The sequence below is a fragment of the Somniosus microcephalus genome, unplaced genomic scaffold (genome assembly GCF_052327205.1).
Source record: "Somniosus microcephalus isolate GS21.2 unplaced genomic scaffold, FLI_Smic_1.0 unresolved_chr1, whole genome shotgun sequence".
NCBI classification, from domain to species: Eukaryota; Metazoa; Chordata; class Chondrichthyes; order Squaliformes; family Somniosidae; genus Somniosus; species Somniosus microcephalus.
In genome coordinates, this window is record NW_028225179.1 from 159,225,329 (window position 1) to 159,244,557 (window position 19,229).

The 19,229-nt window shown below is 47.2% G+C and overlaps 2 protein-coding genes across 2 annotated transcripts in view; one reads left to right on the forward strand and one right to left on the reverse strand.

Annotated features, from left to right (window-relative positions):
- The window catches only part of LOC147096368 (zinc-binding protein A33-like), a 766,539-nt gene that overhangs the window by 2,057 nt on the left and 745,253 nt on the right, over window positions 1-19,229 (forward strand). The window lies entirely within an intron of this gene.
- LOC147096369 (zinc-binding protein A33-like) lies at window positions 1,336-11,416 on the reverse strand. Its single transcript, XM_085975177.1, has 6 exons — window positions 10,942-11,416; window positions 10,756-10,851; window positions 10,426-10,659; window positions 6,030-6,052; window positions 5,815-5,930; window positions 1,336-2,438 (listed from the first exon to the last, which is right to left on the reverse strand). The coding sequence occupies exons 1-6, from the start codon at window positions 11,350-11,352 to the stop codon at window positions 1,849-1,851; spliced, it is 1,470 nt and encodes a 489-aa protein (XP_085831303.1). The 5' UTR covers window positions 11,353-11,416; the 3' UTR covers window positions 1,336-1,848.

Sequence of the window (19,229 nt, forward strand, 5' to 3'; positions counted from 1 at the left end):
CCAAGTGAAATGGAGTTAAGATGCAGACCAACCAATATTTTATAAATGGCGGAAGAGGCTCGAGGGGCTGAATGGCCTACTCCTGTTCCCGTGTCAGCCTAGAAACTGAGTGTCAGCAGGTAATGAGCTCTGGAAAACAAGCCGGACCCATTCTCAACAAAGATCCACCCAATGCCAAGTCACCAGATAGCGGGAGAAACAGGCTCCCTGGCTGATCCTTCCCCACCCCGAACCCTGGTATCCTAAGGCCCATCTCTGCACCTCCACTGTCACTCTGCTTCAGATAGTGTGTCTCACCAGCAGTCCAGCCTGGACCCTCCCTGGTCTGTGTGTCTCAGTAAACACACCAAGCAGCGCTCGGCAATTCTGACACCACCTTTTGTTTTAGACACAGACTCTGCAGAAAGATGAAGCAGACTTTTATTTCTGTGTGCAGGGTACAAGCAGACAGCACTTTACAATTTATCAAACACTTTCAATACTTGGTTACAATGATATACTTTGTTTCCTATTAAACTCTGCAGGATACAACATTTAAAGACAGCTCATCAAACTCTGAAACACAGTTACAATTTTAAAATATGAGGTTGATCTGAATATGAAAGACAGACAGACTTACATTTATATAGCGCCTTTCACAGCCTCAGGCCGCCCAAAACACTTTACGGTCAATGAAGTACTTTTGCAGTGTAGTCACTGTTGTAATGTAGGAAACGCGACAGCCAATTTTTGCACAGCAAGCTCCCATAAACAGCAATCTGATTTTGTTTTACTAATTTACCAATTCTGGGCTCTATCAATCCGGTTATATCAGGCGGGGGCTCTTAAAACCGGCCGATCAGTTCGGGATGGGAATTGTAAGGAGCCAGAGTCTGGAGCAAGGTGTAAATAAAACAAACAGCACGTTTAGTTCATGCTTCTGGGATGTAATTAAGCCCCGAATCGCTGTGTGTTTAATAAATGCCGCTTCTATGGTGCAGTTTAATAACAGCGCTGGGCAGCAGAGGTGTTGCACTAATTCATCTCAAACACCGCCATGTAGCGCCACCTTCCGCCTGTGGAGCAACATTACAGGCAGGAAGGTCACCGGGTTCCTGCAGCTCACAGCTCATTCCACCCAGTCAGTTCCTCTCTACAATTCACCATCCATTTGTTTCTTCTCTCCCCCTCCTTCTATTCCCCAGCCCTACACAGGCCCTTGCTGATCTTTCAGTTCCCAGTTCCGATGCAGGGTGTATTCCCGGAATGTTAACCTGTCTTCTCTCTCCACAGGTGATGACCTTGTCCACTCTCTATTCTAAACACTCCACACGCTTGAATGTTCTGATCATTTCCATCCCCCGGGTTTTCCCATGTTTCTGACACTCCCTCCTGTTCCCTTTTGATTTCACTTCTATCTGGTGCCCCTTTTACTTTTTCCTTCCCTCGGGTATTATTTAATTTGCCGTGTCTCGGATGGTCCCTTTGTCATGCCCTTCCCACTGGTGTTCTATCTCACCCTAGTTCCTCTCCCCTGCCCCTCTTTACCTTTAACTTCCCAGCTGGAGTCTGTGGTTCCCTTGGTGTATTTCTGCCCGTGTTTTAATTCTCCTCTGTCTCTGGGCCCCGATGATTCTCGATGTTCTTGAGGTTTTTATTTAGTTTTACAGGAGTCTCTGGAGCAGTTGCCACGAGTTTGTTCCCCTGCACCGATTAAACAAACAAATCTCACCAACAAGACATTGTCACTCGGTTGTAGCCGCCCTGACCTCAGGTGACATTTGGACCATCCGCACCACCTGTGACTGACACCGACGCCCATCAGTTTGCAGCTGGCAGGAGGCAGGGTGAAATTATGGGATGGACCTGTTAGTGACCTTTAACCCCGCAGATTGTCAGCGGGGCGGAGTTTTTCCCGCCGTCATTCCATCCCGGATAGAAGAAGGGAAAGATTCTCTCAGTGAAAGTGTGGGTGAAAGTGTGAAGGTGGGACATGTTGTCCGCATTGTAAAATGACACCTGTCCGCCCTCATAGTCCAGGTACACCCCGATCTTCCGGGGCTTCACACTCGGGGTGAGGCGGGTCGGTGAGGGGGAGGTGCCGGCAAAATAGTCACTTCCGGAGGACAGCCATCGGAAAATGCCTAAAAGGTCACTTCCAATGTACAGCCCCACAATCCAGTATCCGGTCTCAGGGCTCAGGTCGAAAACCCCTTTCCTCCCGGCAGACTCTCGGGTCACTCCCAGACGCCACTCAGTCTTGTTCCCCACCTCCACCTCCCAGCAGTGTCTCCCTGATGTGAATCCCTTCGATCCCAGGACACTTTCCCAGTGATCAAACCTCTCCGGGGTGTCAGGGAGCGGCTGCCATTTGTCTCCGAGTCTCACACTGGTCCGGTCCTCAGACAGGATGAGCCGGGGATTCGCTGTGTTCGGATCCAGAGTCAGAGAGGCTGGAGCTGGGGGAAAGTTAAAATAACACAGTCAGTGATTTCGTTGTTTCTTGTGATTTATTCAAACACTTGCCTTTTTAAAGTGCCCACTCGGGCTCTGGGTTGTATTCGTGGAAAGGGAGGGGAGGGCAGAGAGAGCGGGGGGGGGATGGGTGAGAGAGTGGGAGGGGGAGGGAGAGAGCGGGAGGGGGAGGGAGAGAGCGGGTGGGGGAGGGAGAGAGGGCGGGGAGGTGGAGGGGAGAAGGAGGGGAGAAAGAGGGGGAGGGGAGGATGATGGGCGAAAGAGGAGGCGAGGGGAGAGAGGGGGGAAGCGGAGTTAGTTGCTGATATTTGAAGTTTTCTTTCGCCTCTGCCATCCTGCTCTGATCTTGACCCACTGTGAGGAACTCTGCAGCCCCAGTCTCCCGCTATTCTCAGTGCCTGCAGAGTCCATCAAGGGCCTTTGAAAATTAACATGGAATCGGTGACAGAAGCTCTAATGTGTCCTGGAGACACAGTGGGTGAAATTGGTCTTGGACTGTTTTAGGTGACAGTCAATCAGCAGCTCGTATCGCGCTCCCTCAATATTCGGTTCCATTAACTTCAATGGGAATTAATATTGGGCACAATGTAAAATGGGCCACTGATTTACTATCGCCCATTCTGTGTTACCACCCAGACTAATTTTACCCGCAATCTCTCTCTGGAGGCGTGACCCACACACCACTAATCAGCGCTGTCGATGTGTGGAGAGGGGGAAAGTACCGACAGCAGGAGAATTGAGAGAAGAGAAGGAAAAAGGTAAAGAGAAAACAATGAGGAGGGAGCTGCTGCAGAAAGGAAGAGAGAACCAAAAACAACCAAGGGAAACTAAATTAAAAAGCTCAGCAGAGGAAATGGGAGAGACAGGATACACCATGTACTGGAGACAAAGTCCCAGACACTCTTAGATTGATCACAATCAGCAGTGCAATTCCAGATTGAATAGAACAGCAAGGGTCTGGTTCAGCCTGAGACAGTGGCCAAGGAGGGGGTGGAGTTGGTGGCCAGGATGTCGAGTTGTTGACAATTTCCAAACTGATGGTTTAAATCTTCACAATGTTTAACTGGAAAAAATTCTGGCTCCTCCATAACTGGATTCCAGATAATCTGTTGGACAACACACTGGCGGTGGAGGGGTCAAGAGAGGTGGTGGAGAGGTAGAGCTGGGTACCATCGGTGTACATCTGGAAACTGAGCCTGTTTCTGTGGATGAGGTTGACAAGTGGCAACATGTAGATCAGTGAGAGAAGACGACCAAGAATAAATACTTGAGAATCTCCTGGGGTGCCGTGTGGGGGCGGGAAGAGAAGCCATTGCTGGAGATACTCTGGCTACGATCAAATAGGTAAATGTGAACCAAGTAAAGGCAGTCCCACTGAGCAGGACAATTGAGGAGAGACATTGGAGGAGAATGGTCAATGTTTGCAGAGAGCTCCAGGAGGATGAGGAGGGAAAATGCGCTATACTCACTGTCACAGAGCATGTCATTTGTGACCTTTATTAGGGCCACTTTGGGGCTATGACAGGGATGAAAATCTGGTTAGTGTGGTTCAAATATGCAGTTGTGGGAAAATGGCCAGGGATTTCAGAAGTGATCGCACGTACAAGGACTTTGTAGAAGAAAGTAAGGTTGGAGATCAAGTGCAAGGACAGAGGGATAGAGGGTGGGTAATTTTGAGGAAGGGTGTGATGACATTGGATTTGAAAAGGAGCTGAATAGGACGTGAGGAGAGGGAACCATTTACAATGTGAGCTAGCATGAAACCAGGAAGAGAAGTTGGGTGGGCAGCAGTTTAGTGGGAATGGGGTCAATGGAGCAGGAGGTGGGTCCAGCAGAGAATACAATCTCAGTAAGACAGGCAGCCTGGCTTCTGATTATTTTACATATCCATGGTGCAAGTAACCAAAGAGAATAATGCAGCGATAGAATAAAAATAAAAATACCCAACATTGAACCGAATGTTGATGTTTTATCCAGTAGGAATATTGGTATAAAATATCAGAACATACTTCAGTTCTTAAATTCACATCAATGTAAGAACTGTGAATAACTCAAAGCAGATCAGAGAAAGTGGGTGAGAGTCTTGGTGGAAGTGAGTGATGATGGGATTAGTGTCACTGTGTGAAGCTGCTTTCAAAGGTGATGCGATGACTTTCTAGCATGGTTCTAAACTCAGGTTTAAGCAGCTGTTTTCAAAGGCCACAAGGAAAGTACTGTTGTGAGTAAAATATTTCACAGGTAAGACAGAATCCAGCAGAACGGACGAGTCGGAGATAAATACACTGCAATTACATCTGAAGGAGAAACATACATTTCTAATGCTCCTGACAAATGTCTCAAAGCACTTCACACAATGTATTACTTTTGAAGTGTATTTTCTGCTGTGATATAGGGCAGGGTGTCCAATAGGGCAGGGGGTCCAAATTAGACCTCCCCTCTCCTCAGCCCTCACAATTCCACTCTCCAAGCCCAGGCAGCTCAGTCCTATTTGAGTTTACAGTTTTTTGCCAGCTTCTTATCAAACTCTCTCTTGAAGCTGCTGATACCCTCAGACAACTCTGCCTCCCTTATTTTCCATACACTCCGCATAAAGTATTTGGGAGTGATTTACGTCTCACTATCGCCCGGATTTAAAGCATAAATGGAGCAGCGATGAGGCAAAAATCACACGCAGTGCTTCCCACCAGGTTCCCACCAATGCCCCGGCGCCGGGATGTGGTGTCGCAGCCGCGAAATAGGAATCCAGCGCAAGGAGTTCGTTCTCTCCGGTATCCTGGGCAATATTTGTCCCTCAACCAACATCACCAAAACAGGTCCTCTGGTCATTATCACGTTGCTGTTTGTGGGATCTTGCTGTGCAGAAATTGGTTGTGGTGTTTCCTACATTACAACAGTGACTGCACTTTAAAAGATTTTTATTGGCTGTAAAGCGCTTTGGAACGTCCTGAGGTCGTGAAAGGCGCGATATCAAGCAGCGGACTCACTGACTCACTGTCTGCCCGATCAATGGGGTCACTCAAAAACCCAACCTCGCTCAATCCAAACTGCCTTTTCACCCTCCCTTTTCTCAGTTTGAGACTATCCCTACTTTGTTGTAGACTCTGTGACTGTGTTAAACCTGTGGATGTTTATCTTACTCTGTGACTGTGTTAAACCTGTGGATGTTTATCTTCTCTGCGGTTTAGGATCTTGAATAATTCAATAAGATCACCCCAAGCCCCCCCTTAGCAAGAGCAAAGACTCCTGACTTCCAGACTAGACATGGACATCAGTGATCATTTAATCCGGGGTCTGGGGGGCCCTTTCAGTCTATTATCATCTGGATTTATAAATCAGGAAAAGGAATGTAAGAGTTTTTACCGGGGTTAATGGCGTCTATCATTTCTCTCCACGCTGTGTACTGTAAAGGGCCGTTGAACTTTCCGATAGACAGGGAGCCATCTGCTGCTGACCATACTTGACTGTCATCACTAATCCTGTAAATACTGAACAGTTGATGTTATAAATCGACATTTAACACTTTTCTGAGTTATTTTACCAAATTGTGCAGGGTTTCAGTAAAGAACATGTCCTACCTCCTCTTCCGACAAGCTTCCTCCTGAAATAAATAAAACACAAACAGTGAGGAGAAACATAGAAACATAGAAGATAGGAGCAGGAGTAGACCATTTGGCCCCTCGAGCCTGCTCCGCCATTCAATGCTATCATGGCTGGTCATCCAAATTCAGTACCTGGTCCCTGCTTTATCCCCATACCCCTTGATCCCTTTAGCCTTAAGAAATATATCCAACTCCTTCTTGAATATATTTAATGAATTGGCCTCTGCTGCCTTCTGTGGTAGAGAATTCCACAGGTTCACCACTCTCTGGGTGAAGAAATTCTTCCTCATTTCTGTCTTAAATGGCCTACCCCTTATCCTTAGAGTGTGATCCCTGGTTCTGAACTCCCCGACCATCGGGAACATCGTTCCTGCATCTAGTCTGTCCAGTCCTGTCAGAATTTGATACGTTTCAATGAGATCCCCTCTCATTCTTCTAAACTCCAGCGAGTACAAGCCCAATCGACCCAATATCTCCTCATACGTCATTCCTGCCATCCCAGGTATCAGCCTGGTGAATGTTCGCTGAACTCCTTCCATGGCAAGAACATCCTTCCTCAGATAAGGCGACCAGAACTGCACACAATACTCAAGATGTGGTCTCACCAAGGCCCTGTACAACTGCAGCAAGACATCCTTGTTCCTGTACTCAAACCCTCTCGCTACGAAGGCCAACATACCATTTGCCTTCTTAACCGCCTGCTGCACCTGCATGCTTACCTTCAGTGACTGGTGCACAAGGACACCCAGGTCTCGTTGCACTTCCCCTTCTCCCAATCTATTGCCATTCAGATAATAATCTGCCTTCCTGTTTTTGCCACCAAAGTGGATAACCTCACATTTATCCACATTATATTGCATCTGCCATGCTTCTGCCCAATCACCCAACCTGTCCAAATCATCCTGGAGTTTCTCGGCATCCTTCTCACAGCACACACGCCCACCCAGCTTTGTGTCATCTGCAAATTTGGAGATATTACATCTAGTTCACTTGTCTAGATCATTAATATATATTGTGAATAGCTGGGGTCCAAGGACCGATCCCTGCAGTACCCCACTAGTCACTGCCTGCCACTCGGAAAAATACCCGTTTATTCCAACTCTTTGCTTTCTATCTGCCAACTAGCTCTCTATCCAAGTCAATACCTTGCCCCCAATCCCATGTGCCTTAACTTTACACACTAATCTCTTATGCGGGACTTTATCGAAAGCCTTCTGAAAGTCCAAATACACCACATCCACTGGTTCTCCCTTATCTATTTTACCATTTACGTCTTCAAAAAATTCCAGTAGATTAATCAAGCACGATTTACCTTTTGTAAATCCATGTTGACTTTGTCCGATCCTATCACTGTTTTCCAAGTGCTCTGCTATTACATCTTTTATAATGGACTCTAGCATTTTCCCCACTACCGATGTCAGGCTTACTGATCTGTAATTCCCCGTTTTCTCTCTACCACCTTTTTTGAATAGTGGGGTAACATTAGCTACCCTCCAATCCATGGGTACTGTTCCAGATTCCATCGAATGTTGGAAGAAGATCAGCAATGCATCTACTATTTCTAGGGCCACTTCCTTAAGTACCCTAGGATGTAGATTATCAGGCCCTGGGGATTTATCGGCCTTCAATCCCATCAATTTCCCTAACACCATGTTAGGAGGATGGTAAAAGACTTCAGGAGGACACACACAGGCTGGTGAAATGAGCAGACACAGGGCAGGTAGAATTTAACACAGAGAAGTGTGAAGTGATGCATTTTGGCAGGAAGAATGAGGAGAGGCAAAATAAACTAAATGGTACATTTTTAAATGTGGTGCAGGAACAGAGAGACCTGGGGGATCACATTAACAAATCGCGAGATAACTAGCAAAAAAAAAGAGTGGGGATTTCTTGACAATGACTTGTGATGACCTGGAATGCACTGACAGGAAGTAGATTTAAGAACTACTTACAAAAGGGAATTGGATATATACTTGAAAAGGGAAAATATTGCAGGGCTATGGGGAAAGAGCAGGGGGAGTGGGTCTAATTGCACAGCTCTTTCAAAGAGCCGGCACAGGCACAATGGGCCTTTTGTGCTGTGGGATTCTATGATTGTAAGTAGTTGAAAAGCCTGATTTGTGTGTCAGATACTGGAACTCAACATCAGTGTCACTCACAGACACACTGGCCGCCGTTGAGCGGCTTTTCATGCGGCCAGGGGCCGAAAATCGGCGAAGGAGCGGGGCGGGTCGGGCCCCCCGCCTGATTCCCCGCCCCGACTTTCGGACTGCCGTTTCCCCGCGCCCCGCTTCAGTCCCGGCGGCCGCTGGCGGGACTGGTCGTCGGAGCACTAACAAGCAATTATCTGCTTGTTGAAGTTGATTTTCCGGGGCCGTTGCAACTTTGGGGCTTTCCCCACCTGAAACCCGCCTGTGGGGAACCCCGCTTCTGAGAGCTGACGTGAAGCTTGCTAGCTGTCAGCTGCAGGTAAGGAGAAGCTGCGATTTAAAGGGCCAGCACTTGTATGTTGAAGGACCTTGTTGTTGCAGGTTTGGGGCTACTTCTTCAAGGCTTAGGCACAGCTGTGGAAGGTTGGAGCCTCACACACTTCTCCAATGCGATCTCCTGGGAAGCCCCTCTCGCCACCCTCACTCAGCGCTTCCTCAGCGGAGGCATCTACGAGAAACGTGGGACGCCTTTTTTTATTCTCTTCTTGCCATTAGAGGATCTCCAGCAGCAGAGGCAGCAGCAGCAGAACCAGGAACAGCATGATGAGCACCAGGAGCACCAGGCTGCTGCTCACTCACCTGAAGCTGCACAGGCCAGAAGGGGCCAGTGCTTGGAAGTGGCTTGAGAGCACCTTGCTGCACTTTAGGGGCCATGGGGACCCGTATCTGCACTGGCAGTCCTACTCAGAAGGACTTCCATGAGGATCTGGTTTCTCTGTTCAACAGATGCCCAACGCTCCTCAAGAGATGTTATTCTCTTATGAGCACTCACCATGTTTTCCGTACCCTGGTGAGTTATCTCCTGCATGGAGGTTGCCAACCTTTCCATGGTGATGCGTTCATGCGCCAATGACTCCACAAAGGCTCTGCTCATGGTCGCTATGGACTCCTCCATTCGCTCCACACTCGCAGCGACCCTGGAGACAAAACCTGCCAGAGACTCCTGCATCTGTGCATGGAGATCCATCACCTCTTCTCTTGCGGATGGACCCAGAGGCAAAGGGTCAACATGCAGCGCAGCTGAGCTGGCAGAGTCCTGCGCCCTCCGACGAGGACTCTCTGCTGTCCCTGTCTCCAGAATCTGCTGAAGCTCACTTGTGAGCTGTGAAACACCAGGTGACAACACTACTCAATGTCCCAAAGGTCCCCCCGAGGTGTGAGTGTCTGCGCTGGTGTTGGGTGCGCTTACTTCTGCTGACGCTGCACCCTCAGAGGTTGGAGCTTCCTCTGAGGAGTCTGGCAGCACAGCCTCTTCCTCCTCCACAGTGAGGACGGGGGCTCTGGATGGTACTGTGGGGGAGTAAAGGAAGGAGATAGAGATGTAATGCCAAGGTTCTTCTGGTGACTCCCAGCGAGTTGGCATCTGCTGACACCTGCATCCATGCAGCATTGGTCTCCGTGGGAGGCCTCTTCCTCCCTGACCTAGGGAAGAGGACCTCCCTGTGGGCCCTAATCCCATCCAATAATGCCTGCAGTGAAGCCTCGTCGAATTTGGAGGCAGCTCGGGGTCTGGCACTGCCCACAGCTGCTGCAGGCTCCTCTGCCATCCTGTGTGGTTCGTTTGGAAGCCTTCAGAGGGATGCAGTGCTTGCTATGGACCTTGAAAGCACCACGAATGATGACATCATAGTGTGGGGATTTCTGACTCGATTTAGACAATTAGCAAGGCTTCCCACAAGCTGGGAATTAATTGGCCACTTGAGGGAAAATTGCATGGAGCTGGCTGACACTTTTTTATGTGTGTCAGAAACCCCACATTCGGGGAAACCCAGCCATTCCCCACACAAGCCGAAAATCGGGGCCAGTGACTCTCACACCCACCGCATCAGACACACCCACACACTCACAACATGGAACTGTAACTGGATTGCAATCTAAGTTCCAGGAAAATAGTAAACTTGCGCGACATGGAAATAATTACAAGCAAAATATCAAGATCACGGCAATTCATTCCTGGGAGTTTGCAGGTATTCCTGGGAATCTGCGGATAGTGTGGGAGCCGGTTAGTTCGGTGACAACAACAGAACCGCCCCGGAATAGACAAAACAATCGGTTAAATCAGTTTCAAATTATTCAGCAAATGCTGCATTTATTTAAGTTATCATCGGTTATTTTGTGACTGTGTGAAGTTTCACTGAACTGACCCACAATATAATCCTCACCTTCAGAAATGTCAGCCCGTCTTTTTGCTCCATCTGTTTCTGCAACTTTGAGAGTTTCTCCTGAATAGAATTTAAATTCTCTTGAATTTCTCGGAGGTTTTTCTCCATTGTTTTTAGAATCACCCCCTCTTGTTCCCTGAGATCTCTGATTAAACGCTGCTCTTTCTCACCGAGAATCTGGTGCATTTTAGCGAACTCGGATGTGATGCGGGTCTGCAGACTGCTCGACTGTTCCTACCAAATGAAATGTGAAACATAATTAATGATGTACCGCGATAAAGGGCACAAAACTAACCGAGATCCCAGAAAATCAGCACAGGGAGACCTTACCCTAACTGCGGAAATCTGCTGTTTCTGTTTTAATTCCGTTTCCAGAACCGCCGATTTCTTCTCTGTGAGAGAATCTAAAGAAGATTTCAGCTGATCCTGGGATTGGGAGAGAAAATCACAAAATAAAAGTGTTAGACCATGAAAATGTGATGAAATAATCAGGTGATCAATTCTGCTCCCTTTTACCTTGTAGATTCCAACAGCTTCTTTAATGGGCATGAAGCGGTGCTTTCTGTGTTCCCGCGCATCTCTACAAACCAGACAGATCAATTTCTTGTCAGTTTCACAAAACAGCTTCAGTTCTTCCTGATGTTCCTCACAGTGAAGTTTACTTTCCTTCTCTTTCGGATTCAGGTTTAATTTTCGAGCTTTCTCGGCCAGATTCGCTAAGACCCGATTATCCTTGAGGTTTACTTCCGGAAACTCCTCTCTACATTCCGGGCAGGAGTTTGTCTCCTTCTTTTCCCAACACTGTGTGATACAGGAGCGGCAGAAGTTGTGCTCACACTCCAGTCTTACCGGATTGGTGAAGAATTCAAGACAAATGGGACAATTTAAATCTTCGGTCCAACTCTCGGCCTGCTGTCTGGAAGCCATGTTCACCCTCAGCACTTCCTGATTCAAACCGCTTTCAGTTTCGATGTTTTTCTGCTGCCGAACAGCCTCAGTTCAGCGATTTTCCGATGAACTTCACTGCAATACTCAGGGAATTATTATTATTATAAACTCGTCTATGTCCTGCCGACGTTTACACAGGGAGAGACAACCTAGAGAAGTGTGAAGGACAAACAGGGTTAGAGCACGGAGGGGAATAATTGAACCCTGGCCGGGAGGGTGAAGGTTCCTGGGGTGTTGACAGTGGGGGGAGGGAGAGAGAGGGAGGGAGGAGGCGGAGATGGGCGGGATCGAGATTCCAGGGCACTTTGCTCCAGACCGAACTCACTGCCGACTACAAACCCTCTGGTGACACACGGTGTGAGATAGAGATCCATAAACTGAATTGTGCTAATGATTGCAGCCGCTCACCCTGAAACACAAAGTGCCACAAATGTCAAGGAGTGATATCAGGTGACAGGCACAGAGAATCACTGTAAGTGAAAAGACAAATCTGCTAGAAAGAAAGGAAATATTTGTATTTCTAGCGCTGCTTTCACCACCTCAGGACGTCCCAAAGTGCTTCACAGCCCATGAAGTAGTTTTGAAGTGAAGTCACTTTTGTGATGTAGCGAAACACTTCAGCCAAAGCGAGCACAGCAAGATCCCACAAACAGCAATGAAATAAATGAGCAGAGCACCTGTTTTCCAGGCGTTGGTTGAGGGATAAATATTGCTCAGGCCATCAGGAGAACTCCCCTTCTCTTCGGAATAGTGCCGTATTTTACACCCACCTGAGAGGGCAGACTGCGCCACTGTTTACCGTCTCACCGAAAGGCGGCACCATTTGACAGTGCGGATTCTTCAGTGCTGCTCCGGAGTGTTATCCTGGGTTATGTGATGAAGTCTATGGAGTGGGACTTCATCTCACAATCCTCGCACTCAGAGGTGAGAGCGCTCCCCCTGAGCCACAGCTGACACCTCCCACTGGGGCAGAGGCGGCTGCCCACCTGCTTCTGGAATGTGTGTTTGCAGAGGAAGTCTGGAGAGAAGATGCAGTGGATTTTCTGTCGAGGCCGGGTCCTCCCAGGAAACTCCATAACACAGGCCTCTGTGCTCAATGGATCCTTCCCAGGGACACTGGGCCAGAAACAAACATCAACTGATTGTGGAAGGACTTGGAGCGACATCTTTCCTCCAATATTAGGAGGAATTTCTTTACACAGAGAGTGGTGAGAATGTGGAACTCGCTGCCACATGGAGTGTATGCAGTAGAGGGCATTGATGCATTGAAAGGGAGGCTTGATGCATACACGAGAGAGAAGGGAATAGAGGGATACGCGGGCAGGGAGGAAGAGGTACTTAGAGTGGGAGGAGTCTCGTTTGGAGGATAAACACCGGCCTGGACCAGTTGGGCCGAATGGGCTGTTTCTGTGATGTAGATTTGATGGTTCAAGACATCCTTTGTCTTGTCTGAAACTTGCTGGTCTTGCATATCAAGGGCCTGTGTGTGACTGAGTATTGCAGACTTGCTCATTGCATGGCCCAGAACTAGATGCTCAGGGATGCACTGAAGCTTGGTGCAGCTGCTGCAAAATACAACCTGGGGAGCGGCCACAATCTGAGGCCCTCCTGTCATTCGCCCCGTGTAGTGTCAGACTAAATATCACAGCCTTTCTAGTTCAATGTTTCCCAAGTGTAAGAGGGGAAACAAGACCTGATGTTCTCTATCTCAGGGGCAAATGTAACATCTTCTCAACATAAATGTTTGAATAAACAACAGCATTCGTGAGACTGGTTACATCACTCGTGCCTGTGAATTCCAGGATAATTTTATACTGTGCAGAATGTATTTGGATCTTGCTTTCTGATGTGCCTCAATAATTCCGAGACTCGAAGTTAGCAGAACAAAACAAGGCTTTTATTAACTTAGAACGCAACACGTAAGCGAGAGAGATGTCTTCCTTCTGGGGACTGAGGCCAGACTGAGCCAGCCTACAAACGGGGCCAGGTATGGGCGGAGCCCTACACACAGCACATTCCAGTATACAATACAGCACATTCCAGTACACAATACAATGAGGTCTGGGGGAAGGGAAATGGCACTGAAACCGATCTCAGTCACAGGCAGTGATGATGATGAATATTTCATCACACTTTCTATATGTTTGAGCAAATTAAGTTTATTTTCAGAAATAGAAAAGAAAATCGAGATACTCAAACTGTGTATTGGGGATTTGGGGTCTGTGGATTCACATGTCAGCCAGTGCTGCCCACCCAGTCCCTGATAAAGAGGAAGTACATCACAGGGTGTGGGGGGAGTACTGTGGGACAGACCAGTGGAAATGGGAGGGGGTGAAACGACATCCTATTGGGATTGATCTTTAAACGCTTCCCCCTACAGGAAGGACACTCGAGCCAATCCCGCAGGGAGAAAACACCGGATATGACGTTTTGGGATGCAGCCTTCATTGGACTGAGAGATAAACAGGCTTTTTAGTGAGGCTGGGAAATAGAGAGTAAAGGGGGAAGGAAGGGGGAGAGCAGAGACCAATGTTGATTTGAAATAAATGATTTTTTTTATTGCAGAGATATTGTCTGTGATTCTATCCTGCAAAATGTTCCTTATCTTTCACAATATGCAACATTGCGGTATATTTTTATTTTACTACCTGGGTGTTAAGCAGCGCCTGGATGAAGCACAGAAAGGAAAATCTGGCGTGGGGGCCGCGAACACCCCTTACACAGCCCAGCGGGACTTTCTTACATTCACTTCAATGGAAGGAGAATCTGGGCAGGTTCTCTCATTGGCTGCAATCCTCCCCGCCGGACGGAATTCTATTCCATTGTGTTTTGGAACCTACTCTCATCCCTCACCAGCATGGTGGGACTGCTGCCTCCCACACAGAGGCGCCTCTCACCCCGGCTGCTCTTCCAGCTTCACAGTCATTTACACAACTTTACCCGGCTCGCAAGTCTCAACCCGGGAGTCAACCTGGAGTGAGTGGGTGGGAGGGGAAGCGGGAATGGAGAATGGCTGCACCGGCCCTGGCAAGCCTCAGTTCCGCCGGTGTATATTTCAGATACAAGTTCGTGTTTTTTAAAACAATCACTCAGCGCTGAATATTAAATGTCCCTCGCACCACCCATAGCAACACTGGGGTTCAAAGGTTAACAGGTGCCGCTTGCACCCAGCGTTGCTATGGGGAAAATTACTGTAAATATATCTGGTGACGTACTTCTGTCCTTTGAATATAGTTTCAATAGGCCTGTCCGTGTGTGGCAGGAAATTAAATGGGCGTAAAATAGGTGGACTGTGTCCAGAACCAAACTTCCACCCACTCACCACAGCTCTACCCATTAATTGCCAGAGGGACGGTGGAAGGTCCCAGCCCAGGGCTTTGATGCTAAACTACACTGGTTTATAGAAACATAGAAGATAGGAACAGCAGTAGGCCATTCGGCCCCTCGAGCCTGCTCCACCATTCAATGCGATCAATGCTGATCATCCAAATTCAGTACCCGGTCCCTGCTTTCTCCCCATACCCCTTGATCCCTTTAGCCTTAAGAAATATATCCATCTCCCTCTTGAATATATTTAATGTATTGGCCTCTACTGCCTTCTGTGGTAGAGAATTCCACAGGTTCACCACTCTCTGGGTGAAGAAATTCCTCCTCATTTCTGTCCAAAATGGCCTACCCCTTATCCTTAGACTGTGACCCCTGGTTCTGGACTCCCCTGCCATCAGGAACATCCTTCCTGCATCTAGTCTGTCCAGTCCTGTCAGAATTTTATACGTTTCAATGAGATCCCCTCTCATTCTTCTAAACTCCAGCGAGTACAAGCCCAATCGACCCAATCTCTCCTCATACGTCATTCCTGCCATCCCAGGTATCAGCCTGGTGAATCTTCGCTGAACTCCTTACATGGCAAGAACATCCTTCCTCAGATAAGGCGACCAAAACTGCACACAATACTCAAGATGTGGTCTCACCAAGGCCCTGTACAACTGCAGCAAGACACCCTTGTTCCTGTACTCAAACTCTGTCGCTACGAAGGCCAACATGCCATTTGCCTTCTTAACTGCCTGCTGCACCTGCATGCTTACCTTCAGCGACTGGTGCACAAGGACACCCAGGTCTCGTTGCACTTCCCCTTCTCCCAATCTATTGCCATTCAGATAATAATCTGCCTTCCTGTTTTTGCCACCAAAGTGGATAAACTCGCATTATACTGCATTATAATCCACAATATACTGCATCTGCTACGCTTTTGCCCAATCACCCAACCTGTCCAAATCATCCTGGAGTTTCTCGGCATCCTCCTCACAGCACACACGCCCACCCAGCTTTGTGTCGTCTGCAAATTTGGAGATATTACATCTAGCTCCCTTGTCTAGATCATTAATATATATTGTGAATAGCTGGGGCCCAAGGTCCGATCCCTGCGGTACCCCACTAGTCACTGCTTGCCACTCGGAAAAAGAGCCGTTTATTCCAACTCTTTGCTTTCTGTCTGCCAACCAGTTCTCTATCCAAGTCAATACCTTGCCCCCAATCCCATGTGCCTTAACTTTACATGCTAATCTCTTATGCGGGACCTTATCAAAAGCCTTCTGAAAGTCCAAATACACCACATCCACTGGTTCTCCCTTATCTATTTTACCAGTTACATCCTCAAAAAATTCCAGTAGATTAACCAAGCACGATTTACCTTTTGTAAATCCATGTTGACTTTGTCCGATCCTGTCACTGTTTTCCAAGTGCTCTGCTATTACATCCTTGAAAATGGACTCCAGCATTTTCCCCACTACCGATGTCAGGCTGTAATTCCCCATTTTCTCTCTACCACCTTTTTTGAATAGTGGGGTAACATTAGCTACCCTCCAATCCATGGGTACTGTTCCAGATTCTATCGAATATTGGAAGATGATCAGCAAAGCATCAACTATTTCTATGGCCACTTCCTTAAGTACCCTAGGATGTAGATTATCAGGCCCTGCGGATAATCTCACCCAAGGTATCTCCGGATAATCTCACCAAAGGTATCTGAGCTGTTAGGAAGTTTATTGTAGGTGTCAGCTGTGACTCAGCGGTTAACACCCTCGCCACTGAGTCAGAAGTTGCTGCAGTGCATCTTGTAGATGGTACACACTGCAGCCACAGTGCGCCGGTGGTGGAGGGAGTGAATGTTTAAGGTGGTGGGTGGGGTATCAATCAAGCGGGCTGCTTTGTGCTGGATGGTGTCGAGCTTCTTGAGTGTTGCTGGAGCTGCACTCATCCAGGCAAGTGGAGAGTATTCCATCACACTCCTGACTTGTGCCTTGTAGATGGTGGAAAGGCTTTGGGGAGTCAGGAGGTGATCAAAAGTGATTTGACCAAATCAGTTGTGAATATTCTTGTGCATTATTTTTTCCAGTTTTAAGCCATGAAACAAGCCACTGTGACAGGTTAATGATTTAGATCAGTGTTTCTTACTAATGAAATTAATAAATTGGTTGATTTCTTCTCAAATAGTTCTGATTATTATTTCATTGTTGCATTATATAATTCATGAATCAGACATTACCTACTTCCATTTCATTTATTTTCTTATATTAAGTCAGTATGAATAATATTTACATTCTTGTACTCTTGTCTGGTATTCTTAAGATGAGCACACTTATTGGAGATTTTACAGGTTAAGTAAGAAAACAGGAAAGGCCCTCCGTACCAGGGCTGAGAATGTCCATTACAGGTCTCCACACTCTATACTGGGTGGGTCCTTTAAATGCTCCCAGAGACAGGCTGCCTTCCGCTATGTTTGGCTGATGGTCGTCTTCACTAATAATGTAAATATCAAATATTTAACAGCAGAAAATAAAAGAAGCTCTTCAATATGCTACTTTATAATAGGCTTATATTCACTAGAGTTTAGAAGAATGAGAGGGGATCTCATGGAAACTTATAAAATTCTAACAGGACTAGACAGTCTAGATGCAGGAAGGATGTTCCCGATGGCGGGGGAGTCCAGAACCAGGGGTCACTGTCTAAGGATAAGGGGTACGCCATTTAGGACAGAGATGAGGAGGAATTTCTTCACCCAGAGAGTGGTGAACCTGTGGAATTCTCTGCCACACAGGCTAGTTGAGACCATTTCATTAAATATATTCAAGAAGGAGTTGGATATATTTCTTGAGGCTAAAGGGATCAAGGGATATGGGGAGAAAGCCGGGACAGGGTACTGAATTTGGATGATCAGCCATGATCTCATTAAATGGCCTACTCCTGCTCCTATCTTCTATGTTTCTATAATGTTGTTCAGTTATTTTTGGAGAGCGTGTCGTACCTCTGCTCCTCGGGCGTACTCTCCTGAAATAGAGAGAAACACAAATGTTAACTCACAGCAGACCGCTGGCAGAGCTCAAACAGACTAAACAAGGCTCGACTTTGCAGCATGAAAGAGCTCGAGAGTCAATAGTAAAGTGTGGAGCAACTCGCTGATCTCAGCTGCCAAAAACCTGAAGGAAAAGCTTTGGGCCTTTGAGAGGAGCGGACGAGAACTAATAGAAGGAAACGATTGTAAAGCTAATTAGCAAAGGCGGGTGGATAGTATTGGACTAATTGAGTCAGAGTTTAGTGAAGTGGATGGGCTGGTACTCAATATTAAGGGCGAGTCACTGGGGAGCTGTGACTGGGATTTTTGCAAACAGGTACAGGGTCAGCAAGAAACAGAAATAAGTGCTGGAGGAAACCGAGCACACAAGATAATAGAGGATGCACTGACGACAGGAAGAACGCTTGTAAAGACACTGAGAAAGGCACAACAATGTGCAGATACAGGAACATAGGAAGAGGAGTCAGCCATTCAGCCCCTCGAGCCTGTTCCACCATTCAATTAGATCAAGCACTAACTCCTAATGCAGAAGACCAAGTCATGGAGGAAGAAGTAGTTCAGCAGCCAGAGGACATGGTTAGGACAAAGATGCAGTTGGTGAGGTGCAGGGAGATTCTGGCTGTAGGGAGGTGGGTAGTGATGAGTGTGGTAATGATGATGAGTTGGTTACCTAGAGATAGGTCTGTGCACATTGAAGATAAATGACAAAAGGTACTGGAGGAGCAGGAAGGGCTAAATGACTGTAAGAAATCATGTAAGGGCTCTGAAACCTCCCATGTAAGGATGGCCTAGAAAAGCAAGGCAATTTCCTTTGTTATACTTCCTGTTTATGGTGAAAAATATGTTTTGCAAAGAAAATCGCGAATATGAATAACTGTCCGTCAATCTGCTGCGAAAATAATACTGGGGCTTTGAAAAGTAAATGGCATTCTCCTTGTGATAACAAAGGGAGCGAGATGGCCAAATAAAAACAATGGAACTGGTCAGGAACGTTGAAGTAGCTGCAAGAAGCATTTCCATTGGATAGGAGGGAGAAGGCCAGGAGGAAATGTGATCCCACATGACATTGATTAAAGAGTGGAATCTAGACAGCAGGTGGGTGATATACAAGAACCAGGTAACATTAACAAGGGTAAACTAGGGGCCAAAAGATGGGAACATCTACAGTAAGCTGTATAGACGGGAATGCTGAATGCATTAGGAATCAACAATTCTGAAACGAGTCTACTGTAGCACTCGGGAACTACAGTGTTGTGGGAATATTATAAACATGGCTGACTGCAGAGGATGGTGCACAGGAACAGGAGGAGGCCATTCAGCCCTTCGAGCCTGTTCCACCATTCAGTTCGATCATGGCTGATCTGTACCTCAACTGCATTTACCCGCCTTTGCTCCATATCCCTCGATGCCCTTAACCAACAGAAATCTACCCATCTCAGTCTTGGAAATTTTGAATTGTTTGATCCTGGCATCCACAGTCTTTTGAAAGAAGTCACACAACACC